At 42.8% G+C, this 23462-nt stretch overlaps 1 protein-coding gene across 1 annotated transcript in view; it reads left to right on the plus strand.

The window, feature by feature from the left end:
• SYNPO (synaptopodin) overlaps nt 1-23462 on the plus strand; it is a 179846-nt gene that overhangs the window by 54725 nt on the left and 101659 nt on the right. The window contains exon 2 of the mRNA XM_082254538.1: nt 2691-3599. Coding sequence (XP_082110664.1) covers nt 3191-3599 — 409 coding nt within the window. The 5' untranslated portion in view covers nt 2691-3190. The remainder of the gene's footprint in view (nt 1-2690; nt 3600-23462) is intronic.

A 23462-nucleotide genomic window follows, 5' to 3' on the forward strand; every position in this document is an offset into this window, starting at 1 on the left:
GGCCATTAAACTCCAACTATGGTGTCTAGTGTTTTACTTGGGTAAAGAAATAAGGGGGAGTTTTGGTCAAGCAGTTTATGGAGACAAAATCATCTTTTATACCCTAGTCAAGCAAGGCCCGGAGTAAGGGAAGAAAAACCTAGCGGAGGGCCGACATGACAGGGTTAAAAGGGGGTTTGGAGTAATAATTTAAGGAGGGTTTAATGGAAATAGTAAAGGAGACACTTACAGGATTGGTGGAGCGTAGGGAACAGGTGGGGCTTTAGGGGTCAAACAGTAGGAGGGTCCTGGAGAGGTCTTCAATCTGGAGAGAGACAACGTCGGAACAACTTCCCACCCTCCCTCCCCTTTTGTTTGGTGGTTACGTTCTTGGGTACTTTTGGGCTGTTTTCCTGGGTGGTATGTCAAGGCAGCTGGCGGGGTACAAGGTCCTTGTATGTGCTTTATTTGATAAATGGAAATTGGTAGGGACCCGTCTTGGGTACGGCTCCCTGTGGTTTTGTCTGGGTTGTATCTGCTAATAGTGGTGTTGTCTCCGAGTCGGTGTTTGCGGCTGGAGGCCTAAGTTTGGTCAAGCAGGTACGTGAAGTAGTGGTGCCTACAAGGACCTTGGGGCTCAAAATTTCAGAATGTACTTACTGTTGCTGGTATGGGTTATGTATGGTATTTATGCAATTTGGTTTAATAAAAGGCTGCTTTGGCCATTAAACTCCAACTATGGTCAAGCAGTTTATGGAGACAAAATCATCTTTTATACCCTAGTCAAGTATCTCAATAACCTGTAAGGGAATTCTCATTTGAGGTTATCTATTGATGAAGCATAGTCCTGATGTCAGAGAAGTCAAGCCCCTATTACCCAAGTGAAACCTGTTTCAGAGAGGCTTTTCTGGCCAACAAAGGTAATAACTGGCATCTTGCGGTGCTCTTTAAGCCATTAACCACTTAAGCCCCGGAAGATTTTACCCCCTTCCTGACCAGGGCCTATTTTGCGATTCGGTACTGCGTGACTTTAAAGGACAATTGCGCGGTCGTGCGACACTGTACCTAAACGAATTTGACGTCCTTTTTTTCCCACAAACAGAGCTTTCTTTTGGTGGTATTTGATCACCTGTGCGATTTTTTAATCATGCGCTATAAACAAAAAAAGAGCGTCAATTTTGCAAAAATAGCAATATTTTTCACATTTTTTTATATGAAATTCCCCAAAAAAAATGTAAAAATCTAAATTTTTTTACATTTTCGGCCAATTTGTTTTATGCTACATATGTTTGGCAAAAAAAATTGAAAAAAGCGTATTTTGATTGGTTTGCGCAAAAGTTATTGCGTTTACTAACAAAGGGAAAGATTTTTGCCATTTTTGTTGTTTTTTTTTTTTAACACGTAATGGCGGCGATCTGCGATTTTTTTTGCAGTACTGCGACATTGCAGCGGACAGATCGGACCCTTGACTGACATTTTTGACACTTTTGGGGTTACCAGTGACATTTCTACAGTAATCAGTGCTATACATAAGCACTGTTACTGTAAAATTACACTGGCAGTGAAGGGGTTAACTTTTTTTGAGAGGGAGGGGTTATGTGTGTCCCTAGGGGCGTGATTCTAACTGTGATTGGCTGTGGCTTGAGCTGTAGGAACAGTGATCAACGGTCCTACATAGTAGAACTGTATGATCACTGTTTCTACACAGGGGAGAAGGACAGGCGGCTTGTTTACTTTCTCCCTCTGCAGCGACGATCGCCGAGTGACCGGCGGACATCGGGTCCGCCAGTCACACGCGCGGGGGGGTCCGTGACCACGCGGGAGCGCGCCTCCGTGGGTGCGCGCTCGCTCCCTAGACCCTCACAGGCTAGCGACATAGATCTACGTCACTCTGCCTGTGAGGGGCTGACTGCCGACGTAAATAGTCGTGCGGCAGTCGGCAAGTGGTTAAATGGGCTGGCTGATGTGCTTTAAAGTAAACACATTTTCTTGAGTTTTTTTTTTTTATTATTTTGTATCTCAGTTGAGTACAGGTGGTCCCCAGGTTACAAACAAGATAGGGACTGTAGGTTTATTCATAAGTCAAATTTGTTTGTAAGTCGGAACAGGTAAATTTTTTAAGTGTAGCTCCAACCAAAAGAATATTTTTTATGTTTTTTGGATAGCATAGGGAGGGGGTAAAACCCCTGTACCATTTGTCTTGCTGTCTGTACCCCTGTTCTCAAGATTTCACCTCCCTTTCTGTTCCTATGACAACTGGATTTTGAAAATTTTGGGTTGTTGTGGAAACAAGGATTAGTGATAAAGCTTCAGTGGAGATACCTTTTTCCCATGAGAACTCTTACAGGAGTGAATTTCCCTTCCTATGGGGAGATTTTCTCTCACTTCCTGTTGTCTCCCTCCGTTTGTAAGTAGGAGTTGTTTGTAAGTCGGATGTTTGTAACCCGGGGACCTCCTGTACTTGTTTCAAACAAACAGAATACTTCATATTAATTTAGCCCGTAAAATACCTTTTTGTGCCAGTTGCAGAATACACTTCAACTTTTCCTATTTGCACTCCTACTACATAATATATATATATATATATATATATATATATATACTGTATATATATATATATACATATATACAGTATAATATATAATAGTAAATATTTCCTAGTTGTTTATAGCAACAAATCTGATCACATTTTTTTTTCTGTGTCATTTTAGGAGACAGGAAAGGAAAATCTGTGAAAATTCAAGAGGAATAAGCCAAGAGAACCATTATCATTGAACCCACAGGAACCTCTGTACAGTAGGGACAATTCCTGCATATACTGTACACGGTGCTGTTTTTTGTTCCATGTTTCTTTTGGGGAAGTGCCTATTTGATCACACTCCATCTGCCTTCCCTGCAGAAAGAAAAACATTGGATTCTATTAAAAGTTGCTATCAGTGATATTATAAAAGTGCAGACCTTATTATTTTTCTACGGAAAGTATGAAGTAACCTGTCAGGTGGCAAACAGAGGCTTTAAAAAAAAAAAAACTTTGCTTAATAGAGATGTTTTTGATCATACAAAGAATATCATAGAATACACCAGCTGTAGTTCCATGAGGGAAAGTTGTATACTCAGTTTTTCCAATTAAACCTTCTAGAGGATGACTAGCTTTTAATTTAAAATTCATCATCTGTTGTTGCAAGTGACGGTCTTTTCTTACAAAGAAGCCATGATGTTGAAGTCCAGCACAATTCCACAGAATGGATCTACAGTTGGACATGGACCATCTTTTGGTTTCATTGATCAGAACGTAGATATGGAAAATGGAACCTGGAATGCTGCACCAGATGATTGCGTGAGGGAAGAAAATACCAACAATGACAAGGCAAAGGAGTGTGACAGTGATGAAATTGTAGAGATAACTACAGCCCATTGGGCTGTAGTTGAAGAAGAACCTGAGGAGTCAACAAATGGTTTCACAGAAAAAAGAGATAACAATGGGGATGGAGGAACCAAAGTGACTGAAGCTACCTTAAGGATCGATCCAATTCCTACCAAGACCGAACAAAATGACCTTGAGTGGAAAATTGTGCCCAGTACCACGGTGGTGTCTACTGTTCAGCATTCAAGAAAGATACGTAAGTCATTGTTACATGCATACAATCATTACATTTTATGTAAAAAGAAGGTTTCCTGTTGTCTGACTTGTGTATTCTGGAATTATTTATGTTTAGAAATAAATGATTTTAAGAAGCCATAGATTGACCAAAATGTAAACAGGCATAAAAAAGAAACGTTTTAGTTAATGTAGTGAAATGTTACTTCTCCTAAGTTTAATTCTTCTCAGTGGGTGAAGTTAAGTCGAAAGAGATGCAGATTTCATTCCTTTCCGTGCGTAAGCTCTGCAGGTCCACTACTTTGAAGTCCCAAATAAGCAATTTCAGATGTTTCTTCCTTAGAAGTCTCTCTGCCGGTGAATGTCAGGTGCTTAGAAATCTAATGTAAAGCATTGTCATCCATGTAAAGGTAGGAAGACTGCAAAGACTGCAACTTTATTAGGGTTGAAATATAAAACATGAAAGGTCTGAAGACTGGATGCAAAGAGTTTTAGTTGTTTTGTTTACCCAAGCCTTAAAAAAAAAAAAAAAAAACACATGGCAACTTGTTTTGACAATTTAGGTAAATAAAAGCTCTAAGTGTCGGTTCACTCGACCGCGGCACGACTTCAGGGAAGACCTGTGAAGTCGCGTGCACCGCGACTTCGGCACGACTTGCACGGACTTCATATAATGAATGTCAATGCAAGTCGCCTCGAAGTAGTAAAGGAACTATTTTCTAAGTCGGAGCGACTTGAGTCGCTCCTATTAGAACGGTTCCCGTAGCACTGCATGGACCGCGACTTGTCAGGCTGACCAGTCGCCTGACAAGTCGCGGTAGTGTGAATGGGCACTCAAACTCTGTACATCCCGTTTGCAGACCTTTTATCTTTGGCATGCCTAAACTTCGACCTAAGCAGAGCTACAAAGGCCCTCCACTAGGGAGGTCAGACTTTCCTGGTGTTTTGTTTGGATCATAGCCGAGTAAATTCTGGCCATACACTATACGAAAAATTGTTCAAACTAATTTTCGAAAAAAATTAACACTCGGCCGTGAGAGCAAACAATATGCCATCATGTAATGACCGATAAGTCGTTCAATGGACATAAATTAAACATTTTTTTGTATGTTTTTTCACATTTAGCTAGTGAAAACAGTTTGGACGAGAAACATGCTAACCTTTCAATTTATTGCTCATTCGGCAGAAAATTTCTAAACATGTCCTTAGTTTTTTCGGCTTAAAAACGTCACAACCGATCACCGATTTGTGCCCATTAATTGCCCAAAAAACGAACGAACTGTCCAAATGATTGAATTCCGGATGATTTTTCGTATAGTGTATGGCCAGCATTAGTCTGGGATAAGTGCATTAGCAAAAGATAAACCTCCATAACCCCCTCACCTTCCCAAATACGCACCACACATACACACACTTTTCTCTGCAAATTAAAATGTGTATATAGCCATATATAGTATATGTATAATGTATAGGTAGATTCACCCTTTGTACTTTTCCTGGTGATAATTGTAACCAAAACATAAAAATAATCCAAGAACAATTTCCCAGTAGGGACACCTGTTTAGGTAATGTCAATAAAGGAACTCCCCTCACTTTGTAATGACTTCCTGTTACTTCCTGTTGTGTTTTAGGAAGGAAATCAAAGGAAACCTTCCCACTGGGACACACACAGCATACAGTAAACGTATAGGGGGAGAGGGGTCAAAACAAAAAACAAAATTTTGGTTATAAATACATTTTATATTGACCAAGGACACCAGAAGATGCTTGCATGTACAGCCACTCTGGTATTGGCAATGTCTAACAAATCCTTGAGCACCAATGGTCGCACCAGGAAAAACATTCTTGTTTTTGTCTATGAAGAGTGGAGTAGGAAACAGGCAGAAGACCCCAACAGTGCTGGGTTAGAGGAGAGGAAACAATTGTGAGTCTTGGCTAGCCTTGGCTGCAGATGCCTGCAATTCGATTGTTTCCTAAACTGTCTGGAAACAGTTAGATCAGGAGATTGTTATCTAACGTCTAGTGGAGTTCCACCCTAAATTTATACTTACCTCCATCTTCTCGCTCCGGGTCACCTGAAAAACAAATGGATAATCGCAATTTTTTTTTTTACTTACCTTGTAGAGAAAATATACTTACCTTACTTCCTTCTTCCTCCCCTCGGCGGCCACGGCGATTCGTCACTTCCTTGCTTTTGCAATGATTCCTGGGAGCTGAACGTCATCGCTCCCAGGAATCAATGCGCCTGCACCGGCCCCGATGTCAGTTCCGGTGCGCGCGCGTCATTCCCTTCTAAACAGCTTCTGGGCATGCCCAGAAGTTGTGGAGGGATGACGCGCACACACCGGAAGTGACGGCGGGGCCGGTGCAGTGCATCGTGGGACCGAAGAAGAAGGAAGAGGACGCAGAAGAGGATCGCGCTGGCTTCAAGCTGCCCACACCTGAGATGGCAGCGCTGGAGAATACTTTTTCAAGGTAAGTATTTCTCCTAAAAGGTAAGTGAAACCCGGGACAGATCAGAGGCTAGCCATTGTGGAATGTACTAGCCCTGACTGTTCCGGGGGTATTTTTATTAAAAAAAGTATCCCCTGGGTGGAACTCCGCTTTAAGTCACCAAAATGTCAGACCTCAGACCACCCCTCCCACCATCTTCTCAAATGCTACAGCCTTCTTAGGACTGGCCACCACTTCACCAACCCAGGAGCTGTGAGTAGTTTGCCAATTCCATGTCTTTGCGTTGCCCCTGAATCCGTCAGCTAGTCATTGTACTAGCATCTGGGAAACATGAAAAATACTGTCCCAATCATTACTTCTTCCCATTCCCTTCCCTTTCCATAGAAGTTACTTGTAAGGTTAGCTAAGCACTTTGTGACACTTTACAATAGTCCTGATAGAGGTCAAATCATATCTGCATAATCGAATGTCCTCTAAAGTCTGTAGGAAGATTTACTGTGTTTCTATATTTTGTTTCCCAGAAAGGAAGCTTATTTTCTGGATACTTGGGAGTTAATAAGACTCTGATTAGTCAAGTAGCATGGTTTCCTAATGATATGTAAACATCCTTTACCAGAAATAGTATAATGGCTCTCTATGTGTTGTCACAGTGTTTACATGATAGAAATCTCATCAGCTCCCTGTTTTACTAATTGCTCTTTTGGGAATAGAGATCTAATCGTCAAACATAATGAGAAAACAAAATTATGTGGGCTGTATGTAACAGATTTGCACATATTTATTACATTTTTCATAGAAGATATGTTTCTTATTGCAAGGAAGGTTGCCCATTTTAAGTACAAAACCAATGCTTGCAAAAATTCTACTGATCTAGACATTTGTTTTGAAAGCCAGATGGAAACATCCCTTTTTGTTACTGATACGCAGTCAGACTGCATTAACAGTTATAGATGTGGGCATTTTCTATTTATTTTTTTTACTGTACTAGCATGCCACAGCTAGGGGTCAAAATGCCCTGTGCCAGCAGCATGCTAGAGATCCGAACCCCTTCCAAAACAGAGCACAGCGGTCTTTGTCTCCGGTGGTCCGACACACCCCTACACAGTGCTCCAAGCAACAGTGCTGCTTAGAAACCATGAGTGCTTAATTGGAGCACTGTTCTGCGGGGTGTTAGACCGTTGGGGACCCAGACTACAGTGTTTTGTGCTAAGCAGTGGTCCGACTCTCCAGAGTGCTGCAATCACAGGCCATTTTAGCAAAGTCTGCAGCATGCCAGAACATTAATTGTACACCACACCATGTGTACACTTTCTAGAAACATTCTGCTTTAGCCTGTCCTGTATTTCTGTATTATGTCACTTTATGACTCCAAATTATTTGTGTTATGGAAAACTGATGTTGAAAACTTTAATGAAACATATTGAAAAAAATAAATAAAATATACCCCAACATCAATTACTAGTTATGCAGCCTGAATGAAATACTGTAAAAATGGAGGCTTTAAAAATCCAACTCTCGGGTATAACCTCCTTAGCCTTCCTTCACTACTAGGTAAGTCACTGAGTCACAAGTACATAAATGTGCACTTCACTGGATGCATACTTGTTCAGAGTCACTTAAGATGCTTTTCCACTGCATGGAACCGAACGGTTAGGCTCACTTTTGTGCTTTTCCACTGCATGGTACCGCATGGTACGGTGTTGGAACGGTTCGGTACGGTACGGTACAGCAGCGCTTTTCCATTACATGGAACCGAACGGTACGGCTCACTTAAACAGTACCACCTCAGTTGTGGTTCCAAGAGGGCCGTACCGGTACCATATCCCACAATCCTTTGCATGCAGCCTTGACTGTTTGTCACTACTAGCCACTGATTGGTCAGTGAATCGTTGTTATCCCACCCACTTTCTTTAGTACTACTTTAGTGGAAAAGCAAACCGTACCAAACCGTACCGAACTGTTCCAACACCGTACCATGCGGTACCATGCAGTGGAAAACCAAACCGGGCCAAGCAGTGCCAAGTGGTGCCGAGCCGGTACTTGCAGTGGAAAAGTGCCATTACTGAGTCCCATCCTGTAACATAGTTTTATTACCTGTTGATCCTGTCAGTAGGTCTGTTATTTTTCCAATTCTTTTAGCAGGGCAATAGTGCTGTTCATTCTTTATGAAAATCACACAGCAGCAAGAGTTGAATAATATATAAATATACACTATATTATCGAAAGTATTGGGACGCCTTCCTTTACATGCACATAAACTTTAATGGCATCCCAGTCTTAGTCCGTAGGGTTCAATATTGAGTTGGCCCACCCTTTGCAGCTATAACAGCTTCAACTCTTCTGGGAAGGCTGTGCACAAGGTTAAGGAGTATGTCTATGGGAATGTTTGACCATTCTTCCAGAAGCCCATTTGTGAGGTCAGGCATTGATGTTGGGCAAGAAGGCCTGGTTTGCAGTCTCCACGCTAATTCATCCCTAAGAAGTTCTATCGGGTTGAGGTCAGGACTCTGTACAGGCCAGTCAAGTTCCTCCACCCCAAACTTGCTCATTCATGTCTTTATGGTCCTTGCATTGTGCACTGGTCCAAATCATTTGGTGGAGGGGGGATTATGCAGGAGGGTTGTTTTTCAGTGACCTATAAACTGTTGTACAGTTTATAGGTCACATTAAAGTTAGAAAAAGTTCCGGAAATGATTTATCTTTGTCTAATTTTTTTACATCACAGAAACCGGACATTTTAACAGGGGTGTGTAGACTTTATAAATCCACTGTATGTATATATGTGGTATTTTCTACATTTTGCACATAGTTCCACTTTAAAGCTTAAAGTGGAAGTAAAGACACAACCGAATTTATTCTAAATCTGCTCTCAGCCACATTCTAAGCCTAATCTTTTTAACCTTGTATAGTTACCTACCAGTTATGAAGTTGATCTGGTCCGGTCTCCAGCGGTACCATCTGTGTGCTGGAGACAGCCGACAATGGCTAGGAAATGTCTGGGAATTGACGTCACCCATAGATTTACAATGGGGCTTCCATTGTCAGGTGCCTTTCCTACAAACTGAAGCCGCCACTGTCGGCTGATGCTGGGACCAGATCAGGACCGCTGCAGAACAGATAAATATAGCGATTTTTTCTTTACAGGGCTAGATAGGTTAGGCTTAGAATATGGCTGAGGGTAGGTTTAGACTTAGGCTGGCCATACATTATAGAATTTTGTCGTACAATTTTCCTTTAAATTTACTGAAACCATAAAATAGGAGGTATAATAGAAGGTCAAACCTAAACACTTTGAATTTGTTTGCAATCAGGCAGGCCTTTGCACTAGATAGTTGAGGGTAAATATAAAGGAAATTGAATAGGAAAATTGGATAATATGTAAAGTGCGGTTATAGTGAGCAGTAGGGCCACTTTGTCTAGAAGGACAAAAAAACCTCATGGGAACACCAGCCCGAAAAACATGGAAATACAGGGAGAAATAAGCAGATGGGCTTTTTAGACGGTGGTTCCCAAGGGTATACCATAGCATATTGCACACATAAATCTTGTATGAGTTTAAAAAGATATGTTTTTATTTAACACATACTGTTTGACATATCAGAAAAAAAGGTTAAAAATCTCCATATGCTATATTTAAAAAAGAGACACGTGTGTATGTGTCAAACATATAGAGATCATACTCTATGTATGTTACTGTATGATCTCTATTTGTATCAGGGCCGTGCAGGACCTTTAAAGGGGCAAGTGCTCAAAGTATAAAAGGGGCACATGGAACAGGGCTTTAAATAGGGCTGCGCTCAAAATATTAATACAGCAATGTATCGTGATGAATTCCTTCCTGATACGCGTATCGATACGGATGTTTCTGTATTGATAGGGCAGAAAAAATGGAAGGGTCACAAATACTGCACATGCTGGGATATTTACTATTATGTGCTGGGGGCTAGTTGCACCCCTAGCACATGTGACTAAGGCAGCCAGAAAATGTCATGTCCTTCTTCATACATGTATGAACAAGGACATGACATTTTATTATGACAGAACACAACTAGCTATTAAAAAACATATTGCAACAATTTACACACGTTAATGTACAAACCGATCGTGTGAAAGGGGCCTAAGGCTGCTTTTACATGGATGCACTGCAGTTTACCTGCTGGCGGTTACTGCTGGTGGGTACTGCTGGCTGGTACTGCTGGTGAGTACTGCTGGCTGTTACTGCTGGATGGTCCTGCTGGTCGGTACTGCTGGTGGGTACTGCTGGCTGGTCCTGCTGGCTGGCTGGTACTGCTGGTGGGTACTGCTGGTGAGTACTGCTGGTGGGTACTGCTGCTGGGTACTGCTGGCTGGTACTGCTGGTGGGTACTGCTGGTGGTTACTGTTGGCTGGTACTGCTGGCAGGTAATGCTGGCTCCTCTGAGACACATCAACACCAGAGTGTGGGGAGCGGCGCTGGAGGAAGCATGCAGAGCCAACACTTTCTGTATCTCTCCTCTCACAGGCGGAGTGCATTTGATATCACTCTGCCTGTGACAGGATGAAGCCGGAACTATACAGGAGTTCTGTTCTGACTCAGGGATACGCTGACGGCTGACAGCCGGGACGCCGCATGGCACTTGCGGGTGTCAGGGAGCTGCAGCCCAAATGTGGGAGACTCCCGCACCTCGCGGGAGACTTGGGATGTCTGCCTTGACAAAAGGGCACTTTGGGCATCAATAGGAAAAGGGCAGGTGCTCAAGCACCCTCCGCCCTCCTGCTTGTGCCTGATTTGTTTGACACACACACACGTGTCTCTTTTTTATATATAGCATATGGAGATGTTTAACCTTTTTTCTGATATGTCAAACAGTATGTATTAAATAAAAACTTATCTTTTTAAACTTATATAAGATTTATATGTGCAAAATGCCGTATTTCTCCTTAAAATTGTATACTATAGTCTTAGTTCGGTTTTACCTTTACCTTCCTCTTCTACCTTCTACTTAAGTAAGTACCAGCACAAGGGATGGTACTTAAATTGAATTAGAAATGTCCCTTGTGCTGGTGGCTGCTCTCTTCATTTAAATCCTCAGTCCTCTGCCCCTGCCCCTACATACCCCACAGAGGTAATCTTCTGGAATGGAGTGTAGAGGTTAATACAAACCACTGTACCTGTCACAGGCACTAATTAAGATTGTCAACTATGCCTGCCCTTTCCACCCCCCTCCCCTATACATAGGAGCTGCACTATAGCTTCCCTCAATCAAGATCACTCTATGAATGGAGGATAGGTGAATGAATAAAATGTATGCCTCATATTAACCCCTGCAGCACCAGAAAATTGCGCATGCAAGGGGTCATAGGACCGGCAATTCAAGCAAAGAGAGTAGCCACCAGCACAAGGGACACTTCTCATTAAACGCGAGTACTGTCCCTTAAGTTGATTAAAGAAAAAAAAAACAAAAGCGGTCAAAATGTAAAATAATATATTCACATATATTCACAATGTATTTAAATTGTCTCTAGTCTACTTATATTACTCTGAACAATCTTAACATTTGTAAACTTACTTTGTGAAGATCCCCACACATTTATTTCCTTTAATTCTATGACACATATTCCCTATGCCCCATGAGTAGGCACTGCTGTGTCACACATTTAACTTAGCCTGCCTTCTGTACTACAGAGGTGCAGAGAGGAGGAGTTTCAGGAGGTGGAGTCATTATAGGAATCACTGCTTGCAGGCAGCAGGGTACCATGGGGTATGTAGTCCTTAGATGTGGAAAGTAAATAGAAGTTGCAAAGCATGCTGGGAATCCAGGAAGTTGTGTAAAGAGATAACTAGCAGACAGGTAGAGCTCTCAACATGAAAGAAGGTTTTTCATGTAAGGTTGTATTAGATTGTTAAATATAACTATGGCGTGTATTGCTATTACAATACTGATGTTATAAAATGAAAGTGTATGCTGTGACCATAGATTTCCTTTAACCTTTAACCATTTTTCACAAACACACTCCTCAAAATAAGCAACGTTTGTCATGGCACCTACAATTTACACAGCAAACAGAGGGAGATTCCTGTGATAGAACAATTAAGCAGCATAGTTTTCTTTGTTAGAACAGCATTTTACGTCACACCTGTATTATAAGGTGCATTAGGCATATGTTCCATTGGCAGTATTTGTAGAACATGAGCAGCATAAATCAAGACGTGTTTGTAGTTTAACGCGAACCTCCTTTGTACAACTCCTGGAGAAAATGTGGTATTTTTATGATGTGTACAGTGGTCATAAGTAGATAAAAGATATTTGGGTGGGTTAATTACAAGGTAAAGCAAGCAATCCCACATTCTTCACTGTCCAGAGAAAAAAAGAATCAACCTTTTTTTTTTTTTTTTTTTTTTTTTAACTTTAAGGGTCAGTCATCGAAAATAAATAATGTACATTTAGCTATTGGGGAATACTAAGCAAAGCTTTTTGGGTTTTTTTTGTGGGCAAACAGCTAAATGCAAAGATAAAAGGGAGCTGTATTACCTGACAAAGGATTTCTCTTTCTGTCCATAAAGTTCTGAAATTTACACAGCTCTGTCACCCAGCACAGCCCAGTCTTAAAGGGCTGACTTTTATTTCCTACTGCTAACACACACAGGTTGTGTCCCTCAACCAGCCTGTAACTGCACAGTGAAAGGAGTAGCAGCAGACCAATGAGCTCATCTCTCTGTTACTCTGTTCTCTCTCCGACTGCACTGCAGCATAACTGACTGGCTTTTTGTCTTACTCCACCCTCTAATGGTCTGAGTTCTGCTGTACAGGGGATTTCAAGAGGCTGTAGTCACATTCAGATACTCACAAATTGTGAGAGCTGCAGTACATATATTTTTTAATAGGGAGGAGGGCATAGTTCTACTTATTACAAGATTACATTTAACATTTAATCTTGTAATAAGTATAACTATGCCCTCCTCCCTATTAAAAAAAAAAAAAACGTGCAAAATGTGCTGTAGCGCTCACAATTTTCCCTTAGTCCCACAAAATCTTGTTGAGCCTGTATGCAGGTGCAGTCTACTTTCTCCTCTGCAGGTGGCGCTCAAGCGCAGCAGCATAGCAGTGGAAGAGAAAGTCAAGAGGGACATGGTTGCTTTATGGTTTCCAGGATCACTGGTTAAGCTATCCAATTGGATGCTGTCGCCCCATGTGACTCTAGCAACCATCTTGAGTCAGGTAGTGCCTATTTAAGGCCCTGGCTACCAGGTTTGGCAGGCAATTCGTGTGTGGGTAGTGTAGAAACAGGTCACTCATCTGTCAAGAAAAAGAAGGGAAAGCTTAGGGCTCACAATCTCTTTGGACATCTTCCCATTCAGGGATGAGGCAGCCATGCTGCATTCTGCCCCTGCAGACAGACGCTGTCAGTTCAGCTGATACCTGCTCTGCTACACGCTGGTAGCATTCGTGAGTGTTCCTGGTTGGGCCTTCTGCCTCTGGGTTTGTTGTGAAATGTTTTGCCGTTTCTACAATACAAGTTCTACTAATTGAACTTGGACCTTGTGTGAGTTATTGCCACCGAACCACGCTGCACCCACCCACAAGCCCGTTCAGCTTCCTTTGATGGTGTAGTAACAATACTGCATTTCTTCTGAATTCAGAGCAGAGTTGCCATTCTAATTTAGACTGTGCCTGCTTGCACAGCACTAGGATAAAACATATTTTAGGGGATGTAGCTATCAGCCTTGTCACTGCAGTTTCCCAAGCCTGTAGTTTTCAATCAGTACCTGGTCACAACTAGTCCTGCCTGTTTTCTGACTTGGGAGCACTGCCTCTGTTGCTGAATCCCTCCCACTGTGAGCTGCAGTACCTGAGAAGGGGAGTGAGGGACACAAATGTAAGAGGAATTGGCTCAGTCATTGAAGGTAAAGGTGAAATGTGTTTACTTTATAAGGCTTGTGCACCACATAGTAACAGAATTATGTACTTATTTGGGTAGTCATGTGGGGCCTTTAGTTGTACTTTAATACAGAATTGCATTATTTCTGCCTTCTATATCTACTTGTATTTCAGCTTAAACTTTTGGACAGAGTAGGGTATAGATTACCTTGGACAGGTTATTATTGTTATCCATGTCTTTGCTGAAGAAACTTCCTCTCCCTTCTTGCCATGGGGACTGTGGACATTGGAATAGGAGTGTGAGTGGAAATTGTCTTGCCTTGATAAAGGGTATCTGTGGTTGAATTTCTGTTCTGGATGGAAAAAAAAATCTTCTTGCTGTTAGCAGTTCCTTTTATTGCTTGTATACATTGCTTGTAGTACATACATAAACTGTAAGATGGCAAGAATAGTTGGGTGCTGGGAAGATGGATCTCCAACACGCATGCGCTGGAGTTTCATCCTTAGCGGCTGTCCAGTGACCAAAGAGATGGAACAGCAAACCTGAAAAAAGCGACAGAGAAGGTGAAGGCAGCAGGTGGAATAGCACAGGACAGCTCCAAACTGTAAAATCAGGGGAAGGACAAGCACAAAGGTAAGTCTGTTGTAATGTGCAAGTATGCATAGTATACTTACGCATTATGCTAAGAGCTGCCTATCCTTGGCCAGACTATAGTTTTGTTGTCAATAGAACCTGTACCGTGGAAGCTGTGCCAAAAGAAAGATTGGGAAAGGGAAAACAAATTAGTCACTGGTGCTGCTTGTGATCCCCCTGCTGCTGATCTTTCCCCATTTCACGCTTACCACACATTGTTCTGCACTGTGTCTCTGAGTGGAGGTGGCCATCTTGGTAGAGAGAGGGCTTTGCATCCTCAAGTCAGATCTGCCCCCCTGATGGTGATCTAAATACTGATGGGGGAATGTTCAAGTAACAGGAGGACAGATTGGGGAAGCACAGATGGTAGAAAAGAGCTGAAGGTCCTGGGAGCCGTACATCAGAACAAGACCCGCTGAGCGTGAACAAGTGTCAGTCTCAGCCTGGACCCCTGCCAGGCCACATCCCCAATGCATTTCACTCCACCCACCGAAGCTCACTCATGTGGATGCATCCCCATGAGTAAGCTCTGGTGGATAGCGTGAAAGGTGTTGGGTGCAGGGCTGGCGGAGGTCCAGGTTGAGACTACCACTTGTTCATGCACAGTGGGTCTTGTTCTGATGTGTGGCTCCCAGGACCTTCAGCTCTTACCTACCATTGTCTGGAGCGTGGGCGGGCTTCTTCCCGGCCAGCACTAACAGCAGCAGGCACAGGACTACACTGCATTGCAGATTTAGTGGCTCACATACACACCGTGGAAGCACAGATCAACAGAGTGAAGCTGAAGTAGGGAAATGCGTGGAGTACCGGCCTTCCAGCACAGTAGTTACATCACCAAATCTAATGAGACTAGCAATCACAGGCAGCATTGGCTCTCACATTTTACATATACGGCTGTAAACAAAGGAATCGCACATTTTTCAGGAGGAACCCAACACAAGGAATTTTTTTAAGAGCGCTGCTTGGACATAATAAACATTTCTAGATGTTTCCTATTAAATAGCAAATCTTCACTTTTTGAATGTAAAACTACTTTGAGTTCTTAAACAATATGTAGTGTAATCAGGAGTGGTAGTGGACAGAAGAAGGTAAATGGGGAAGACATAAATGGGAATAGTTCTACCAGACCTGGATATGGGGATTTGAATGTGCCTCAAGATTCACACACAAAAATGGGTTACATTTTAAAAGTTTTTGTATTTATTGAACAAGATACACCATAAATGTTAAAAAAGAATTACAATCATAATCATGTATAACAGTGCATGTTTTTTTACATTTCACATGCTCTAAATGTGAACTGCTTTGATCCACAAGCAGTTCATATTTAGAGCATGTGAAATGTAAAATACATGCACTGTTATACTTGATTATGATTGTATTCATTTTTTTTTTTAACATTTATGGTGTATCTTGCTCAATAAATACAAAAACTTTTAAAATGTAACCCATTTTTTGTGTATGAATCTTGAGGCACATTCAAATTTCCATATCCAGGTCTGGTAGAACTATTCCCATTCATGTCTTCCCCATTTACCCTCTTCTGTCCACTATCACTCGTGATTACACTACATATTGTTTACTTATCCTAGGGAATGGTGCCAGTTACCTGCTAGACAGACCATTTCTCTCCATACAATTTAGGACTTTGAGTTGTGCGCATATGTTCATATGTTTAAATTATTGTATTATTATTGTACACCTGGAGTGCACATGGTTTCAAATGTAAATGTTCATTGTGTATGGAAACTTTAGAACGTGTATGATATATTTATGCTAAGCTCTGTCTGCCCGCCAGATGATTTCATAAGACACAAAAGCTTTTATACCTTTGCCTCCAAATAGATCATGGAATACTTCCCGTGGTTGAGGAGCAGCTTTAATAGTGCCAGCTTTTCATATCCTTCTGGATGTAAATGTCACCTTTAAGATCTTAATAAGACCATCCACAGATAAAATCCTGTAAGACAATCTCACTGTGTATAGGACAGCAGTTGCACCTCACAGATGAAGCAAAAATAAAGCTGTACGGTGGAAAATGTTAAAGTGGCCGCTGATGCCTGTTTGTGTCTGACTTCAGCACTCCTGATGGGCCTACTTGTTCTTGGCCAGTGATATTGAATTTGCAGAAGCTGCTTAGGGCACGTGACAGCCAGGCAGCTAGCTTTTTCTGAGGAAAACCTTAAAGCCAGCTATAGACGGATCGAATATCGGGTGGTTCAGCAGGGACTGGCTAAAATTCAATCCATTTAGGGGCAGGTAGGGGCAGTATGGGGAATAGTGCTCTATCATTGGGGTCAGTAGGGGGAATAGTGCTCCATCAGTGGGGTCAGTAGGGGGAATACTGCTCTATCAATGGGGTCAGTAGGGGGAATAGTGCACTATCATTGGGGTCATTAGGGGGGATTAGTGCTCCATTGGTGGGGTGAGTAGAGGGAATGGTGCTCCATCAGTGGGGTGAATAGAGGGAATAGTGCTCGAGCAGTGGGGTCAGTAGGGGAAATAGTGCTCCATCAGTGGGGTCATTAGGAGGAATTGTGCTCTATCAGTGGGGTAGTAGGGGGAATACTGCTCCATCAGTGGGGTACTAGGGGGAATACTGCTCCATCAATGGGGTCAGTAGGGGGAATAGTGCACCATCAGTGGGGTAAGTAGAAGGAATAGTGCTTCATCAGTAGGGTAGTAGGGGGAATGCTGCTCCATCAGTGGGGTACTAAGGGGAATACTGCTCCATCAATGGGGTCAGAAGGGGGAATAGTTTTCCATCAGTGGGGTAAGTAGAGGGAATAATGCTTCATCAGTGGGGTAGTAGGGGGAATAATGCTTCATCAGTAGGGTAAGTAGAGGGAATAATGCTTCATCAGTGGGGTAGTAGGGGGAATACTACTCCATCAATGGGGTCAGCAGAGATGTATAGTAACTAAGTAGAACTACTTCACTACTGTACTTAAGTACCGAAAGGCGGTATCTGTACTTTCCTAGAGTAGAATTTTTTTCTCCTACTTCCACTTTTACTTCACACTTTTTTTTCAATGATTTCAATACTTCTACTCCGATATTTTTTTTTTTTGTGCTGCATAGTTACTCGTTACTATTATAAAAATTACCACTGCCAGAACAGTAGATGGCAGGTTTCATGAAGCTCAAAACATGTGTATTATCAGCGCATACGAAAATAAAAGCTACTGTAAGTATAAATAAAAGCTGCATTTGAAATAATAAAAAACAATATGATGTTCAAACTTTTGACTTCTTTCTTTAATAACTACATAACACAGTACTTGTACTTTTACTTTCAGTACTTGGAGTAGCAATTTTTTTTTCAAAACTACTGGTACTTTTACTTTCAGTACTTGAGTAGCAAAATTTTTTTAAAAAACTACTTGCAATACTTAAGTACAAAAAATGTTGAATACTTTAGTACTTCTACTCAAGTCACTTTTTGATCAAGCACTTCCACTTCTACTCAAGTCACTTTTTGATCGAGCACTTGTACTTCTACTCAAGTATGGGTTTCGAGTACTTTATACAACTCTGGGGGTCAGTAGGGGGAATACTGCTCCGTTATCAGTATCAGTGGGAGCAATTATGCTCCTGCCCTTCTATTAGTGAAAGGAATAGTGCTCCATCCTTGTTGTTAGTGGGAGGAAAAGTTCCCCTTTGTTTCTATGAGGAATAATGCCAGAAGGGCCAGATAAAGGAAAGCAAAGGGCTGCAGTTTAGGGACTAAAGCGTTATATCTACTCAGCAGTGGTAACTCTTATTCTTAAAAATGCCCATTATTGACCGGTCTTCTGATTTTTAAATAAATATAAAAACTGTGTTATTTTTTTTTGCTCGGAGCTCCCTTTTAGCAATGTCCTAATTTCAGGCATTGCTTTCTGATGTAACTTTACCCTTCTGTGAACTAGCATATGTCACGTCTTCCTATACAACATATGCATTGTGAGCAAATTGTTACAAGTCAAGCATAACAACTCATATGTATCAAAGAGAACGGAACATTTCATTTTAGCAAGAGCTTTGCAGCACAGCTGGAACAGTGCTCTTGTGAGGAGCCCCTCCTCCGCCCTCCTGTGTATTACAAGTTCATAGGGTGTTGAGTTTCTCGGAGAAGGACCCTGTAAGCTATGTTTTGTTCTGTTGCGATTGCCTCATGGAACTGCACCAATTCACATGACTAGACATCAGGGGGATTTTCTCGGTAATTATCTATGTAATTACTTTACAGTTAGAGAGAGTTTTCTTCCAGACCTAACTGCAGGTTTGTAATTGTTTGGCAAGAGTTCCTAGTGATTCTTTTTATGGTTTTAATGCCAAAGGGGTGTGTAAGATCCCAGTATGGCCCCCAGCACCAATGGAGACAGTTACACACCAGCATAGACTTGCATCATAGACCTTTTTTACAAGACTCCCCTCCCTGTGGACCTCCTGCTATGAAGATTGATCACTGTACTTGAAGTCCCAGTTTCATACAGTAGTACTTTTTTATCTAAGGTCAGGGCACACGGGCACAGGGGTCAACTGGGATGAGGTTTTTGTGCAAGAGCCAGCAGTTGTTACTTGATTTACAGTATATTATTATGAGGGCGTTAGTAAAGATCAAGCTAATCGCTGTACATCTATACAGAACCACAGTTTGGCAAAAGAACATATGAATTAAAAAGTCTAATGTGCTGTTTGCCAGGACTGATTCTCTCCTTCTTTCAAGTCTATAGCTGTCAAGGGTACAGTTTGGGATATGATATACTTATGTAACTTGAGGTGACGTGATGTATGCACTGTTGGAAGCTCAGCGCATTGCTTCAAACACAGACATAAATACACACAAAGCTAAGCGTGGTCATGAGCTGACAGACGCTGTTTTCAGATGGACTGAGCTACAGTTTTGTTCTATCAGCCATGCGCATGTCTACCAGCTAGCCCACCTCTGGAGAAACAATCATTCGAACAGATTACACAATCTGTCCCAGTTGTTTTTGTTTCTCCCTGTGCTAAGCCATACCTGCCACATCTCTCTATGCTTCTCTTCCCATTCCTCAGATTTTTTCTATTACCTAAACAAGATCATTTGTCTAATACCTTTAGGTCACCTAATGAAAATCGACCTGAAGAACTGGCCCTGTGGGGCGCTTCCTGCCTGACATCCCTCGAATAACAATTGTCAATCGTCCGATATTCTCTATAGCATGGATGGAGGAATCTGTTTTTTTTTTGTCATTCAGGTTGAACAAAAAACTGTTAGTGTATAACCAGCTTTAGGATCAGATGGCCCTTCCTCTGTAATGCAAGCAGACCAAGGATCAGACCCCTCCTCTGTAATGCAAGCAAACCTAGAATCAGACCCTTCCTCTGCAAAACAAGCAAACCTAGGATCAGACCCCACCTCTGTAATGCAAGCATACCTAGGATCAGACCCCCACCTCTGTAATGCAAGCAGACCTAGGATCAGACCCTCCTCTGTAATGCAAACAGACCTAGGATCAGACTCCTCTTCTGTAATGCAAGCAGACCTAGGATCAGACTCCACCTCTGTAATGCAAGCAGATCTAGGATCAGACCCCCACCTCTGTAATGCAAGCATACCTAGGATCAGACCCTTCCTCTGTAATACAAGCAAACCTAGGATCAGACCCCACCTCTGTAATGCAAGCATACCTAGGATCAGACCCCCACCTCTGTAATGCAAGCAGACCTAGGATCAGACCCTCCTTTGTAATGCAAGCAGATCTAGGATCAGACTCCACCTCTGTAATGCAAGCAGATCTAGGATCAGACTCCACCTCTGTAATGCAAACAGACCTAGGATCAGAGTCCTCCTCTGTAATGCAAGCAGACCTAGTATCAGACTGCACCTCTATAATGCAAGCAGACCTAGGATCAGACCCCACCTCTGTAATGCAAGCAGACCTAGGATCAGACTCCACCTCTGTAATGCAAGCAGACCTAGGATCAGACTCCTTCTCTATAATGCAAGCAGACCTATTATAAGACACATTTTCTGTAATACAAGCAGACATAGGATCAGAACTCTCCACACTTTGTAATGCAAGAAGCCCTTTGATCAGACCCTTCCTCTCCTTTTAATGCAAGCAGACCTATCATTAGATCCATCATCTGTAATGTAAGCAGACCTAGGATAAAACACCTCCTCTGTAATGTAAGTAGACCTAAGATCAGACCCCTCCTCTGCAATGCAAGCAGACCTAGGATCAGACCCCTCCTCTGTTATGCAAACAGACCTAGGATCAAATCCCTCCTCTGTAATGCCAGCAGACCTAAGACAAGACCCCCTCCTCAATGAAGCAAGCAGACTTAGGATCAGACCCCTCCTCTGTAATGTAAGCAGACCTAGGATCAGACCCCTCCTCTGTAATGCAAGCAAACCTAGAATCAAATCCCTCCTCTGTAATGTCAGCAGACCTAAGATGAGTCCCCTCCTCTATAAAGCAAGCAAACCTAGGTTTAGATGCCTCCTCTGTAATGCAAGCAGACATAGGATCAGACCCCTCCTCTCACTATAATGCAAGCAGCATTAGGACCAGACCCCTTCTTCTTTCTTTAATGCAAGCAGATCTCTGATCAGACTCCTCTGTCTGTGACAAAATCAGACCTAGCATTAGATCTTTCCTTTTCAATGCCAGTCAACCTAGGATCAGACTTTTCCTGTGCATAGCAAGGAGACCTAGGGCCCGACTACCACTCTGCAATGCAAGCAGTTAGACCCTTCCTCTTACTGTAATGGAAGCAGACCTAAGATTAGACCCCTCCTATGCAAATGCAAGCAGACCTATAGTCAAACACCTCCTCTGCAATGTAAGCAGCAGGACAGCCATCAGGGGCGGACAGCCCATACACATGTAGGGGGCCTAGGCGTTCCGAGGGGCCCAGCCGCCCAGGCCCCAACCAACAAGACCGAGCTGCTGCTGCTCTAGTAACTAGCAATTGCTAAAGCATGGTGGCTGCATAGTAAGCCGATGCAGCTGAAGGGATGCCACTTTGCTGAAAATGTGAGGCTGTCTCTTTGCTGGATTGGGATATCTCTTTGCTGAATATATGAGGCCATCTCTTTACTGGATTGCTTTGTCTCTTTGTTGAATATATGAGGCCGTCTCTTTGTAGGATTAAGATGTCTCTTTGCTGTATATATGAGGCTGTCTCTTTACTGGATTGGGACGTCTCTTTGCTGAATATATGGGGATGTCTCTTTGATGGATTGGATTCATTTTTTCATTAAGTTGTAAGAGTGTATATTTAAAATAGAAGTGGGTGCACTGAAGGACTCGGAGGGATGGCCAGTGGACAGATTAGGTGGGACGGCCAGAGGGCGAGCCCCGCAAAATGTTGGTGGTCAGGACCAGAGGGGCCCAGGCCTAAAGCTGTGTAAGGGGCCCCAAAATTTCTGATGGCTGCCCTGGTAAGCAGGCTTATAGTTAGAACTCTCCTCTGCAACGTACAGTAAGCAGACCTTTGCAATGCAAGCAGCGTAGGATCAGATCCCTCTTCTGTAATGCAAACAGATTTGAGAACAAACCCCTCCTCTGCAATTCAAGCAGACCTCAGATCAGACCCTCCAGTACGTTTAGATCCTCCATCTGTAATGCAAGCAGATCTCAGATCAGACCTTTTCTCTTTGACACAAGTATAGCTTAGATCAGACCTGTTGCAGTCTTCCCATATTCACTCCATAATACTTATGAGGGGGAACTTGCTGTTTAGTGTGTGCTTGTGTGTAAGAAGTAATGATAATGACAGAGTAAGTACAACCGCCACCACTCCATCGGCTTCTGTGATTTTAAAATTTAACAAGGCTTCCTGTGAGCTTTTTTTATGCATACAGATGGTCTCCGCTGCCGCATCATATTCCTAACATCATTCCCCCGCTGTCATTTTGTGCCTTCGCTCTTTATCTGTATATCAGTCAGTAATATGTACACAAGTTAGTAATGTGAGAAATGGGAGGCTGGTCTGAGTGCATTGACATCTCACAGCTCAGGTGGCCTTGCAGTCAGGTGTACTGAAAAAACATGAATTATTTAAAGACATGCTGGGGCTTTAAACCACAGATGAAGAAAGGAGACAAAGCTCAACATAAGAATACAATACTTATGATGGTGAGCACACAATAGTGCTTTTATATAGACTGTCTGCTGTCCAAGGCCTAGTGAGGGCTGCCAATGGCCCCTTATTAGCAAGCTTGTACAGTTTATTTTAGTTAAAATAAATAGCCCATGCCAGCTTGTGGGCATATACTTTAACTGTATTTTTATCTAATAACTGTCTGAATCTCATCAAGATCATCGCTGTGCTACTTCTGCTTCACTGTTCAATCAGTGGCGGCTGGTGCATTGGGGGTGCAGGGGCACCGCCCCCCTGTCCATGCGTCAGGCCCTCTAATCTACATGCAGGGGGCAGGACGCATGGCTTCCAATAGGGTTTTTTTTTTAAGCACGTGATTAGAGCCAGAGGCTCTAATAGGCTTCAAAAAAGGGTGGGCTCGGGGCGCAGAGCACTGCGCCCGAGCCCACCCAGTTGTGTGACAATGGACGCAGGCGAAGCTGCCGCCGCCACCGCTGGGGGAAGCCGCCGCCTGCTCTCCACTTCAGTCCAGGGTGGGTGAGTGAGCAGACGATGGGTGGGGGCAGGATGGTATGGTGTGTGAGCGAGCTGGTGTGGTCTGGGGGGGTATGGTGTGGCCCATCTGCCGCTTCCCCTGGCCCATGGAGCACCAGCCGCCACTGTGTTCAATCATAGGCTGAGAGCCTTCCTATGACAATCTGGGCTCAGAGAAAGTGGACTGAATGATGCTGGCTGTCATGCAACCTTGAACACTGTTATACTGGAGGGGGGTAGGCAGCTCCGGTTTGAAAGGTAATTTTGCAGAAAAGGCTGCCTTTTATGGGCTATTTCATTAGGGTTTTTTCTTTTTTTGGCTGGA

The sequence above is a fragment of the Pelophylax lessonae genome, assembly GCF_965119305.1.
Source record: "Pelophylax lessonae genome assembly, chromosome: 4".
Taxonomy (NCBI): Eukaryota; Metazoa; Chordata; class Amphibia; order Anura; family Ranidae; genus Pelophylax; species Pelophylax lessonae.